General features: G+C 52.4%; 2 protein-coding genes across 6 annotated transcripts in view; one reads left to right on the top strand and one right to left on the bottom strand.

Annotated features, from left to right (window-relative positions):
• The first annotated feature begins 1,441 nt into the window (after positions 1-1,441).
• On the top strand, positions 1,442-4,433 carry CUNH9orf16 (chromosome unknown C9orf16 homolog). The gene is made up of 2 exons (XM_031369822.1): positions 1,442-1,678; positions 4,008-4,433. Exons 1-2 carry the CDS (start codon positions 1,600-1,602, stop codon positions 4,178-4,180), a joined length of 252 nt encoding a protein of 83 aa, XP_031225682.1. The 5' UTR covers positions 1,442-1,599; the 3' UTR covers positions 4,181-4,433.
• A 786-nt stretch (positions 4,434-5,219) lies between these two features.
• The window catches only part of Ciz1 (CDKN1A interacting zinc finger protein 1), a 17,198-nt gene continuing 11,692 nt past the window's right edge, over positions 5,220-10,725 (bottom strand). For all 5 annotated transcript variants that reach the window (XM_031369821.1, XM_031369819.1, XM_031369816.1 and 2 more), the window contains 7 exons: positions 9,451-9,575; positions 8,322-8,409; positions 7,793-7,906; positions 7,498-7,656; positions 6,121-6,190; positions 5,861-5,982; positions 5,220-5,571 (listed from right to left, as the gene is read on the bottom strand). In XM_031369821.1, coding sequence (XP_031225681.1) covers positions 5,356-5,571; positions 5,861-5,982; positions 6,121-6,190; positions 7,498-7,656; positions 7,793-7,906; positions 8,322-8,409; positions 9,451-9,575 — 894 coding nt within the window. In that variant the 3' untranslated portion in view covers positions 5,220-5,355. The remainder of the gene's footprint in view (positions 5,572-5,860; positions 5,983-6,120; positions 6,191-7,497; positions 7,657-7,792; positions 7,907-8,321; positions 8,410-9,450; positions 9,576-10,725) is intronic.

Here is a 10,725-nt window from a genome sequence, read left to right as displayed (position 1 = left end):
ATCCTTTAGAACAGTGCTCCTAACTTCAGAGCCAACTCTCCAGCTTTGTTGATTTATTTATTGGTTTTTTCCTGTCTGTCTGTGTTATAAGTATATGCATATATGTTAAGTGCCTTAGGAGGCCAGAGACAAATGGATTTCCCCAGAGCCAGTGCTACAGGTGGGGATGAACTGCCCGATGTGGATGCTGGAAATTGAACTGAGAGGTTCATCACACTGTGTGCTCTTAATTGGTGAGCTATCTTTCTAGCCTAGATCAGGTTTCTTCTGTTGGACCATGGAAGTCAGCTTCCTATAGCCTCTTGCTGCTACTGAGCTCTTCAAACTCTCCTGGCACAGGGCTTTCTTCCCTCTTCTTGGCTAATGCAGACATGAGCTTCCCATTGTCATTGTAACAAGTTGCAACACAGGCTGGAGAGATGGCTCAGCAGTTAAGAGCACTGAATGCTCTTCCAGAGGTCCTGAGTTCAAATCCCAGCAACCACATGGTGGCTCACAACCATCTGTAATGAGATCTGATGCCCTCGTCTAGTGTGTCTGAAGACAGCTACAGTGTACTTATATATAATAAATAAATCTTAAAAAAAAAAAAAAACAAGTTGCAACACATCCAGTTACAGCAGCTTGCATGTACTCTCTTCCAGTTCCAGATGTCCACGTTTGCATTAGTTTTATGGTGTCCACAGGGTTGTGCTGCTTCTGGGATTTGGGGAAGAATCCACTTCACTTCCTCTCCCAGCTTTACTAAAGCCCGTATGTAGAGAACAACTCGCACTCTGAAATAGCCACTGTGCCATGGTGCCATGGTGGTCGGGGGATGTGACTCCTGGAGGTCTTTATCATGAAGCCTTCCATGATGGACCGCCACTTTCCACGACCCCCAGGCGCACCTACGGCAGAGTACACCAAGCCTTTTCTGTACTGGGAACCTGACACATAGCACTGCACTTCACACTCCTTCCCCACCCTTGTCATATTTATTGGCGTGAATCAAACCGATTGGCTTTACATCTACTGTCCTGGGCTGGAATCTGGTCTCACCCGAGAAGTGAAGCCTTTGAGAGTCTTAAGAGCAGAGATAAGGGCAAGATTGGCCAAGATAGGACAGGGGTTGTGGGTCATTTCAGCGACACCGGGGGAGATGAGAAGGCAGATTCCTGGTGCTTGGGAAGGAGAGGTGCTGATTCCGAACATGCAGAGGAGCGGAAGCAGCAGGACGGAGCCTCATACACATCCCAAGCTCTAGCAGGTCAGGATCTCCACTGCCCGACCTTCCGCGCGTCGTCGCGCTCCGCTGACCCCGGGTCACTGCGCCCGGGAGAGGGGCGGGGCTCGGAAGCGAGAGAAGGCGGATCCTGAGAGCGGACCGGGCGGAGCCGCGTTGGTGGGCTTGGGGGCGGAGCTTAAGGGCGTGGCCGCGCGGAGGCCTACAGGCGGGACTTTGGGCGGGGCTCAGGGCGGGCCCCGGTGCGCCGCGGCGTTCCCAGCTTCCGGCCCGGTGTTCCCTCAGCTGCTTGTACCTTCCGCCCAGCGCCGGCTTTCCGCGCGACGATCGCTGAGTTCCATCTTCGCGTGGCCTCTGCGGCGCCCGAGCCCGCAATGTCGGGCCCCAACGGGGACCTAGGCATGCCGGTGGATGCGGGCACGGAAGGCGAGAATGACAGCTTCGGGGAAGCAGGTGACCCGGGGTGGGGGAGTGTTGCTGAGGCGACCTTTGCTTGGCCAGGAGTACTGTCCGAGGATCTGGAATCGGGCGGGGATGGGGGGCGTGGGAGGGACTAAAGCGATGTCCCCACAGCCACCTCGGAGGCGATGGCGAGCAATAGCGAACGGATCACTGAGCGCTGCAGTTTGGAGAACTGTCGCTAACCAGCCCTGGTGTCGTATGGGGAAACTGAGGCAGCTTCAAAGACGTTTGTGGGTTTGGGATTTGGTTCAGCCACTTTCCTCGTTGTGTGTGTGTGGGGGGGCGGGTCCTGCATGGCTCTGCAGGTGTTGTTGGCCGGGTGGGCGCCCCACTGTGCTGAGTCAGCACCCCAGCCACCTGGCTTTGCTGGTGTGACCTGCTTACTGAGTATTGTGTTTGGGTGCACAGCACTGCGGAAGGACCTCAGGGACGCCTCAGCCCACAGACTGCTTTTGCATGTTTGGGAACCTCAGTTTTCCCATCTGTAACATTGGGCACATTGAGGTCTTCTGTTATTGAGGTGTATCGGGATTCAAGGGGAAATAGGATAGAAATGTCTAGCTTCTGAGATTCCAGAGTACAAGTTCCTTTTGAAAGCGGATTTTTGTTTTGTTTTGTTTTGTTTTGTTTTGAGTGTAGTCAAGTCTGGTGCCTTACCTAGAGGGCAGGCAGGACTCACTGTGCAGTAAGGATGGGGTATGCTTTTGTTCTGTTATAAAAACTTTATTAAGCTGTAGGTCACACTGTAGGTTGTACCATTTAAACTGTACAATTCTGCAGTTCCATATATTCACAGCATAGCCCTTGTCACAACGGTTTCAGAATAATTTCGTCACCTGGGTTCTGCTCTTAATAAAGGTTGCCGTCTACCTGGAGGCAGGTGGTGGGTCACTAGTGGGCACTATTGGGGAACAGTGACTGCTGGCATCCGTGGTGAGCATCATGAGGGGATTTGATGAGGGGGTGGCGTAACATCTGGATGGTGGGGAGGAGGCTGTCCCAGGACAGAAGCAATGGCTAGGAAGTACCCTGGACATAGGTGGAGCCTGCAGACATCACCTCTCCTAGCCCTTCTGCTAGCTTGCCACGAAGTGCAGAGGGTGGATCAGAACAGCTATCCACTAAGTCCTTGCTGTGGCCAGACCCCGACTGACTGAGCTCTCAGTGTACTGGAACCCTCGGAGTCCTCTACCCCATTCTAAGGAGTGGCTGGGCTGGAGCAGATCTGGCACTCAGATGTAAGGGTCTGTGACCTCCAGGTCTGCGTTTTGGCCCTGTCACTAGGTGCCATGAGATCTAGCAGCCTTCAGAGGCTCCAGCCTCTGTGAAGGATACCCTCTTGGGGTCATGAGAACCATCCCCCAGAGGCAGCACATTTACACTCATGCCCCAGTCGCCCTCTCTGGGCCTCTTCCTTAAATCCACCAGCTACTTCCTTTGTTCCCAAGTTGGCAGCTGAATGTTTCTGAGTCATGGGCTGGCTCGGAAGTGGGTCCTGCAGTGGGCATGGACCCAGACCTTGGGTCCTAAGGGGACACAGCATTGCCAAGAGGCAGGTCAAAGAAGCTGCAGAGGAAGGAGGCCGGGGAGACTTCTCAGAGGAGGAGGTATTTTGAGCTGATCCTTGAAGGGTTGTTGTGGCCGATGAGCTCTAGACAGTTGAGCAAAAGCAGGAACTGGAAAGCCAGAGCTTCATTCATTCATGCATTCACTCATTCATTCAGTAAGCACTTATTTGTGTCATCGAGGGCACTGGGGAGACAGCAGAGAATACAAGACCCATCACCTCTCCCAGAACTTTATGGTTGAGTATGAGTATGGGGCGAGCAGACCAGCACCTACATGACCACACCAGTGATTCCTGAAGGAGAGCTGAGGAGAGGGAGAGGGAGAGGGTGGAGAACCAGGATAGAGGCCTGATGTAGTGCTGGGTATGGGAGGCTCCCTTGGTGATAGCTAATGAAATAGGCGGAGCTGGAGAGATGGCTCAGCAGTTAAGAGCACTGACTGCTCTTCCAGAGGTCCTGAGTTCAAATCCCAGCAACCACATGGTGGCTCACAACCATCTGTAATGGGATCTGATGCCCTCTTCTGGTGTGTCTGAGGACATCTACAGTGTACTCATATAAATAAAATAAATCTTTTAAAAAAATAAATAAATTTTTTTTTAAAAAAAAGAAATAAGTGGTGTTTGTCCCAGAGGGAAAGAAACGAGTATCACCCAGTGCCTTCCAACCAGGGCCATCAGAGGGCTTTGTGCTGTGTCTGTCAGCCCTGAAGAGATCCAAGACCTTCCCTCTGTCTTTTCCCTTCCTCCCAGAGTATGCTGCCATCAACTCCATGTTGGATCAGATCAACTCTTGTCTGGACCACCTGGAGGAGAAGAATGACCACCTCCATGCCCGCCTCCAGGAGCTGCTGGAGTCCAACCGGCAGACACGCCTGGAATTCCAGCAACAGCTTGGAGAGGCCCCTGGTGATGCCAGCCCCTAGGTGCCAGGAGCCCCCATCCAGGCCCTACCCTCACCTCTCTAAGGCCATGTTCTGGTCTGCAGAGATACTACCTGGCTTAGACACCATCTCAGGTACTGGCCTCCAGATCCTAGTGGGCCTACCAGCCTGGTCCAGTCCCCACTCACTGCCCATCACCCTTCCTGGAGTCAGGCGCAGTCCTGCAGTTCACCCACTTGTCTGTCTCTCTCCCCTTCACCCAGACTGAGAGTCTGTATTAAAGATGTCTCCCACACCACTGCCCCCTTCTTCTTTGTGCCCGGATGAGGACCCCCGTGGCCGTTACCCACGGGCCATGTGATGGAACTGGGGCTCTGAGCCACCGTTCATTTCTGATCCCCAGGATGTGGGTGAGGTCAGGCTCCCTCCCTACCTGGTGTGTTGCTCTGGTGGCTGCTTCCCAGCTGATGCAGGCAGGCTGTGTGACTGTGAGATACAGTCAGGCTCCCTGGGCGATGGGGCTTTTCACGACTGTAACCACTCCTAGGATTTGACGGTAAACCTTGGGGCCTTCTACTTTGAGCCTTCCTCTTCCCAGCTGGCACTAACAGAGCCAGGCTGTCTTTATCCCCTTCACTGCTGCTCTCTCTCTGGGTTTGGAGGGCTTTGCTCTCTTGGCAAACCAAGAGCTGAACGTCAGTGGCAAAGACACCCCTAACGCTAACTCCACGCCTGGCCTTGGTTTTTGTGAGGTGCAGCCGGTTAGAGGCTGGCTGTTTGCCAGCTATGAGTTTGGCAAGTTATGTGACCCTGCTAAAGCCTCTGTTCATCTGTAACCTGAGGGTAAGAGCAAGACCATCTGCTAAGGTCACCAGCCATAAGGATTTTCCCCCAAGCTGCCATCCCAGCCCTGATACACTGAGAGGGAAACTGAGGCTCAGAGAGGGGACATGCCTGGTAGCCCTATCCCAGAGCACCTGCATCTCAGCCTGATTTTGGCTTCCCTGGTCCTCCACCACACTGTGTCCAGAGAGACTGGGTGCCCCTCCTCCACCCACCCCGACACAGTGCTGGTGGGGACTGCATAGCCAAACTACTGACTCTTTATTGGATTTTGAGTAAAAACGCCAACCACGCTACCATTATTTCCACACAGACACCTAGGAAGTATTAGCAGATTGGGCCCTGGTCGGGCTGAGTGGCCAGAGCTCCCTCTATCAGGTTTTGAGGCGTGTTGAGCGCCGAAGGGGAGGAGGGAGTCCCGGGGATCCAGGCTTCACCTTGCTGGGTATTTTCACTGTGTCCTGGGGGCTGGGCTGGCGGTTGGTGCCACTGCTGGAGGTGAAGAGTGCGGTCAGGGCATTTCGGGCGTTGATCGCACACTTGCGGCTCACAGGCCGGGTAGGAGGGCTGGGGTTCTTGGCTTTGTATTTCTGGATACAAAAGTTTTCAAAGTTAGGCATAACCTAGCGCACTCCTGGCCATCAGCTGCTTCCCAATTTGGGCCAAAACAGTGGGACCCCGTGTGCAACTCTTAGCCTCCCTAGGTTCTGGAGTACCCCCAGCCCCAGGCCCCAACACACACATAACACCTACACACAAACACACACACACACACAAACACACACACACACACACACACACAACATGAGGAGCCAAGGCTGCTGGCTTGGACTGGATGGAGGTTATGGCCCTGGGCAGGGCAGTCAGATGACCACTCACCTGCAGATTCTCAAAGTGGGCCAGGGACTTGCAGTGAGAGAGCCGCAATTCCGAGTCGTTGTCATAGAACTTGTGACAGATTCGGCAGACATAGCCCATCACTGGTACCAGGAAATCCACACCTGGGGACAGATAGCAGGGTCTGCACACCTAAGTCCCCCTCACCAGCTGGGCATCACCCGGGCTCAGGGTGGGAACAGAGGTTGGGATACCTGGCTGGAATACTGTGGCTGAGACTGGGGGCTCAGCTGGGGGCTTACCATAGGCCGTGTTGGGGCTGTATGTCTCAGAGCCCTTCCAATGCTCTGAAGATGTTTCTCTTGACTTCACCTGGAGAGGGAGTAAGAACTCAGATGTGGTGCCACCGGTCCCACCTGGAAACGGGTCAGAGGCCTGCAGCCCACCCGCAATCTCCAGAGCACAGCCATTCCCTCAGCTTGCAGGTGGGAAGATCCTGCCTCCCATATGTCCTTCCGACATATGCTTTGTGGGTTTCCTTCCCCCAAACCAAAATAAACTCTTCTTTTCTTAGGCTGCTTTTTCGATTTTGAGTGTGTGGGTGTATGGGTACCTGAGGTGTCCAATCTCCAGGAAGTGGAAGGTACAGGCAGTTATGATTGACCTGAGAGGGGTATGGGGAATTGAACCCAGGTCCTGGAAGAGCAGCACATGCTTTTCACTACCTAGTCATCTCTCCTTCCTTCCTTCCTTCCTTTCTTTCTTTCTTTCTTTCTTTCTTTCTTTCTTTCTTTCTTTTTTTTTTTTTTTTTTTTTTTTTTGAGACAGGGTTTCTCTGTATAGCCCTGGCTATCCTGGAACTCACTCTGTAGACCAGGCTGGCCTTGAACTCAGAAATTTGCCTGCCTGTGCCTCCCAAGTGCTGGGATCAAAGGCGTGCGCCACCACGGCCCAGCTCTCTGTCCTTTCTTTTTTTTCTTTTTTCTTTTTTAGTATAGAATAAGTTTATTTAGGGCATGGGGAGGGGAGTTAAGAGGGTAGCAGAGGCAGAGAAAGGCAGAGAGGAGAGCGTAGATAAGTGGAGGTAGGCCATTGGCCATGACCATGTGGAGAGAGGGGGGGAAGGGAATGGGGAGCAAGGGGGCAAGAGGCAAGAGAGAGGCAGGAATAAGAGGGTAAGAGAGGCAGGGTCTTGATCACACATGACGGTTGGAGCTCAGTCCTGCTTCAGCCTTCTTCCTGCTGGAGCCTCTATGACCTCACCTTTCAATTCAGTCCCGGGACTGGAGGGACTGGATCTAGCTAGGGCTTTGCATATGCAAGGGCAAGCACTAGACTATAATTCCTAGCCCTCTGCCCTCCCCTCCCAATCCCCAGTCTACCTGGATTTCTCTTAGTTTGTCCAGAATTAGCACAAAACTCTTAGATAAAGCCTCTCGGGGCCGTGGGCAGTCTGCTGTGCATGCCTGTGTGCCTGGCTCAACACCATTCGCTCTGCCCTCCCTCTTCCCCACAGTGGCTATCCCAGCCAGCCTTTAAGGCCCTAGCATGTTTCACCAGTCTCTCTGCGTTTATTTCCATGGTCACACGACACAGCCCATAACTGCATTGTGTTAGTGCCTATAAATGCCAGCATGGCGTCTGTGTTCCAGTAGCCACTGACAGCCCACCCCACACACCTGCTTGCAGAATTCCTCCTCAGCCTCAATCTCTTCTTCTTCCTCCTCCTCCTCCTCGTCCTCGTCCTCTTCTTGACCACTCTCAAAGCAACCAACAGCATCCACGGTAATGAAGTGGTCCTCATCCGGGCTGCCTGTCTCCTTTTCAAGTGTCTTCAGCTGCCCAAGGAGTGTATGAGGGGCTGAAGCCAGCTGTGGGCAGCTAGCTTACACTCCTGAGGGTTCTAGGCCCCCCTCTACCTGCTCTATGATCTTACGGGGAAGCTTCATGCTGAACTGGGGTAGCTAGGGTTACCTCTTGGGCCTTGTCCTTGTGACCCTGGGACTTCACGTGCTCCACAAACTTTCGAGGGGTCTTGAAATAACGGTTGCATATGGTGCAGAAGGGCCTCAGGGATTGTTTGGCAACCTGAGGGAAGGCAGATAGGCCACGTGGTTCACTAGAGCACCCCGAGGTACAAGCCACCCTTATCAGTGATCCAGTGAGACCTCACCTCTCAAACGGGAAGCCTCCGCTCAGCTCCGCCCCTGCACTGAGACATGCAAAACCACTTCTCTTCACTTTGTGGGATAGCAGGTGGCAACAGAGACAGGACAGGAAGAGGACGTCCACCAAAGACCATCCCCCCCAGTAAGCTAGGGGCTGAATAGCAGGATGAACAGGTACCTACGCTGAATAGATGGGCACAGGAAAGCCCAAGAGGAACATGACTGACTCACCAGAAGCCACGTGAGTGGCAGTCACATGGAGACTAAGATAGACCCCTGCCCCCAGCCCCACCCCCTCACAGGGACCCTTGCGGCAGCGTGAGTGGCTCTTGCACCTTGTGCTCCTGAGTCCTGCGGTGCTGGATCAGGTCTCCCATGTAGTACACCTGGCAGGTGTTGCACCAGCGTTTTGGCGGAGGATCTCTGATGGCAATAAAAGCAAGCAGTGTATTCTCCTAGAGTGCTCCGGAAGGGAAGGTGCTACTCTTTAGAAGCTAGGGCGTATGAACGAGGGGCCAGGGTCCTAGTCACAGCATCAAAAAGACAAAGGACAGAGTAGCAATTCCTGACTCTTCTATAGGTGGGAGCTAACAGACTGAGTTCCCAGTCAGCCAGACGAAAGGAACGCAGAGCAGCCAGGAGTCCCTGTCCTTGCCCTCAGTGGAACTTCCCATCACAGACTCATACAACAGTGCTGCCTGAGAAGGGGTTTCATTTGTCTTCAGCTGGGTTTACTGTCATTCTGAATAAGTCAACTCACTAGAAGATCTCATTATATAAGTGGCCTTAAACTCTTGTGCCCTCTGTCTCAGCCTCCCAGGTGCCTGGATTACAGGTGTCACTGCATCTGGCTTTGTGGCTGACACTCTGCAATTGTGAGGCTTCCTAAGTTATTCAGGTTCCTGGATTCCCCTGGAAAGCTGGGAGCTCTGGCAACCACCTGAGGCAGCTCTCCCAGGAGACACAGCCCTTATCTCCCAGGGCCCAAGTCTATATGGCTCAGCTTTCTCCAATGACACTTTCCAGCCCTGCAGGCTTGTGACACCCCACTGGGACCTATGGCTTCCCACCAAGTCTTCTCATACCAGGTGCTAGTTCTAGATTCCCGGTGGACATTTCAGACCAACCACATCCCCTGTGACAATGGATAGATTCAGGGAAGGTCTCGCCCAGGGCCACAGGATGACCTGGTCCTTACCCCCGTGCCTGTCTGGTGGGGGCTAGCACACAGATCAGTGGGGGCAGGGTCCTGTATTACAGCTCCCCTCCCTTCCATAGGAATGTCACACTGCTCTCACCAGGAAGGGACCTTAGAAAACTGTCACTACACTCCTCATCAAGACATTTTTTACAGACAGGAGAGACTGATGATCAAAATTGGAGTCAATGGTATGCACAGCTGGTTTACCTCCCAGCCAGATGTCTATTGAGGGCCTGGCCTGTGACGCTGCCTGACCCACTTACTCTGCTTCTCTTTCCAGGATGTCCCGAGGCATGGGCAGTAGGGACAGCAGGCAGGTCTGGCTCGAGTGTTGCATTTCCCCAAGCCGCTGTTGGTGTTGAGCCTCTGACATGTGATTCTGGAACTCCTGGAGCATGAACGTGCCACAAGCAGTGGTGAGCCGAAGCCAAGGGAAGGATGGACAACTCCAGATGTCACAGCCACCCTTCGTCTCTGATCCTCCTGACCCCCCTTCTCCCACATGTCCCACCAGCATGTACCACTACAATGGACATTATTTTACACAGCTCAGTGCAGGCCACAGCAGGGAGGGTAAACTGAAAAATAGAGGGGACACATAGCCATTTCCAAGAGTGCTTCATTGATAAGGAACGTGGCTCTAAGTGGCCCTGCTCAGACGAGGACCACAGTCACAGAGGTAACAATGGCTACTGGTAATGATATAAGAGCACTAAAAGAAACTCAGAGGTTAAGAGTACTGGGTGCTCTTCCTGGGGATTTGGGTTCAACTCTTAGCACCCACATGGTGGCTCACGACCACATAACTCCAGATTCGGAGAATCCAATACCTTCATCTGGCCTCTGTGGGCTTCAGACCCATGTGGTGTGTAGACATAGGAGCAAAATAAAAAAATAATTTTTAAGTGTTATTTATTTATTTATTTATTTAAAGACAGATACTGAGTTCTTGCTATATTGGCCAGGTTAATGTGAACTTCATATGCTCACATGATCTTGTTTTGAACCCAGCTGGGAGTAATTGGTCTTCCCAGCCAAGACTACTATTCATTCATTTGCTCATTCATTCGTTTGTTTGTTTGTTTATTTATTTATTATAAGTACACTGTAGCTGTCTTCAGACACACCATAAGAGGGCATCAGATCTCATGACAGATGGTTGTGAGCCAATACGTGGTTGCTGGGATTTGAACTCATGACCTCTGGAAGAGCAGTCAGTGTTCTTAACCACTGAGCCATCTCTCCAGCCCTCACTTATTTATTTATTCTGTCTCTCACAGGTTAAGCAATGGCTGAGCTATATCTCCAGCTTCTACTTTCTTACTTTTTCTTTTCTTTTTTTTCTCTTTTTTTTCTTTTTTTTCTTTTGGTTTCTTTCCAGACAGGGCTTCTCTGTGTAGCCTTGGCTGTCCCGGAACTCACTCTGTAGACCAGGCTGGCCTTGAACTCAGAAATCCACCTGCCTCTGCCTTCCAAGTGCCGGGATTGAAGGCATGTGCCACCACCACCCGGCTCTTTCTTTTCTTTTTTTTTTTTTT

This window comes from Mastomys coucha, unplaced genomic scaffold, assembly GCF_008632895.1.
Source record: "Mastomys coucha isolate ucsf_1 unplaced genomic scaffold, UCSF_Mcou_1 pScaffold15, whole genome shotgun sequence".
Lineage (NCBI taxonomy): Eukaryota > Metazoa > Chordata > Mammalia > Rodentia > Muridae > Mastomys > Mastomys coucha.
Note: the sequence above shows the minus strand (reverse complement) of the source record. Positions and strands in the feature narration are given on the sequence as shown.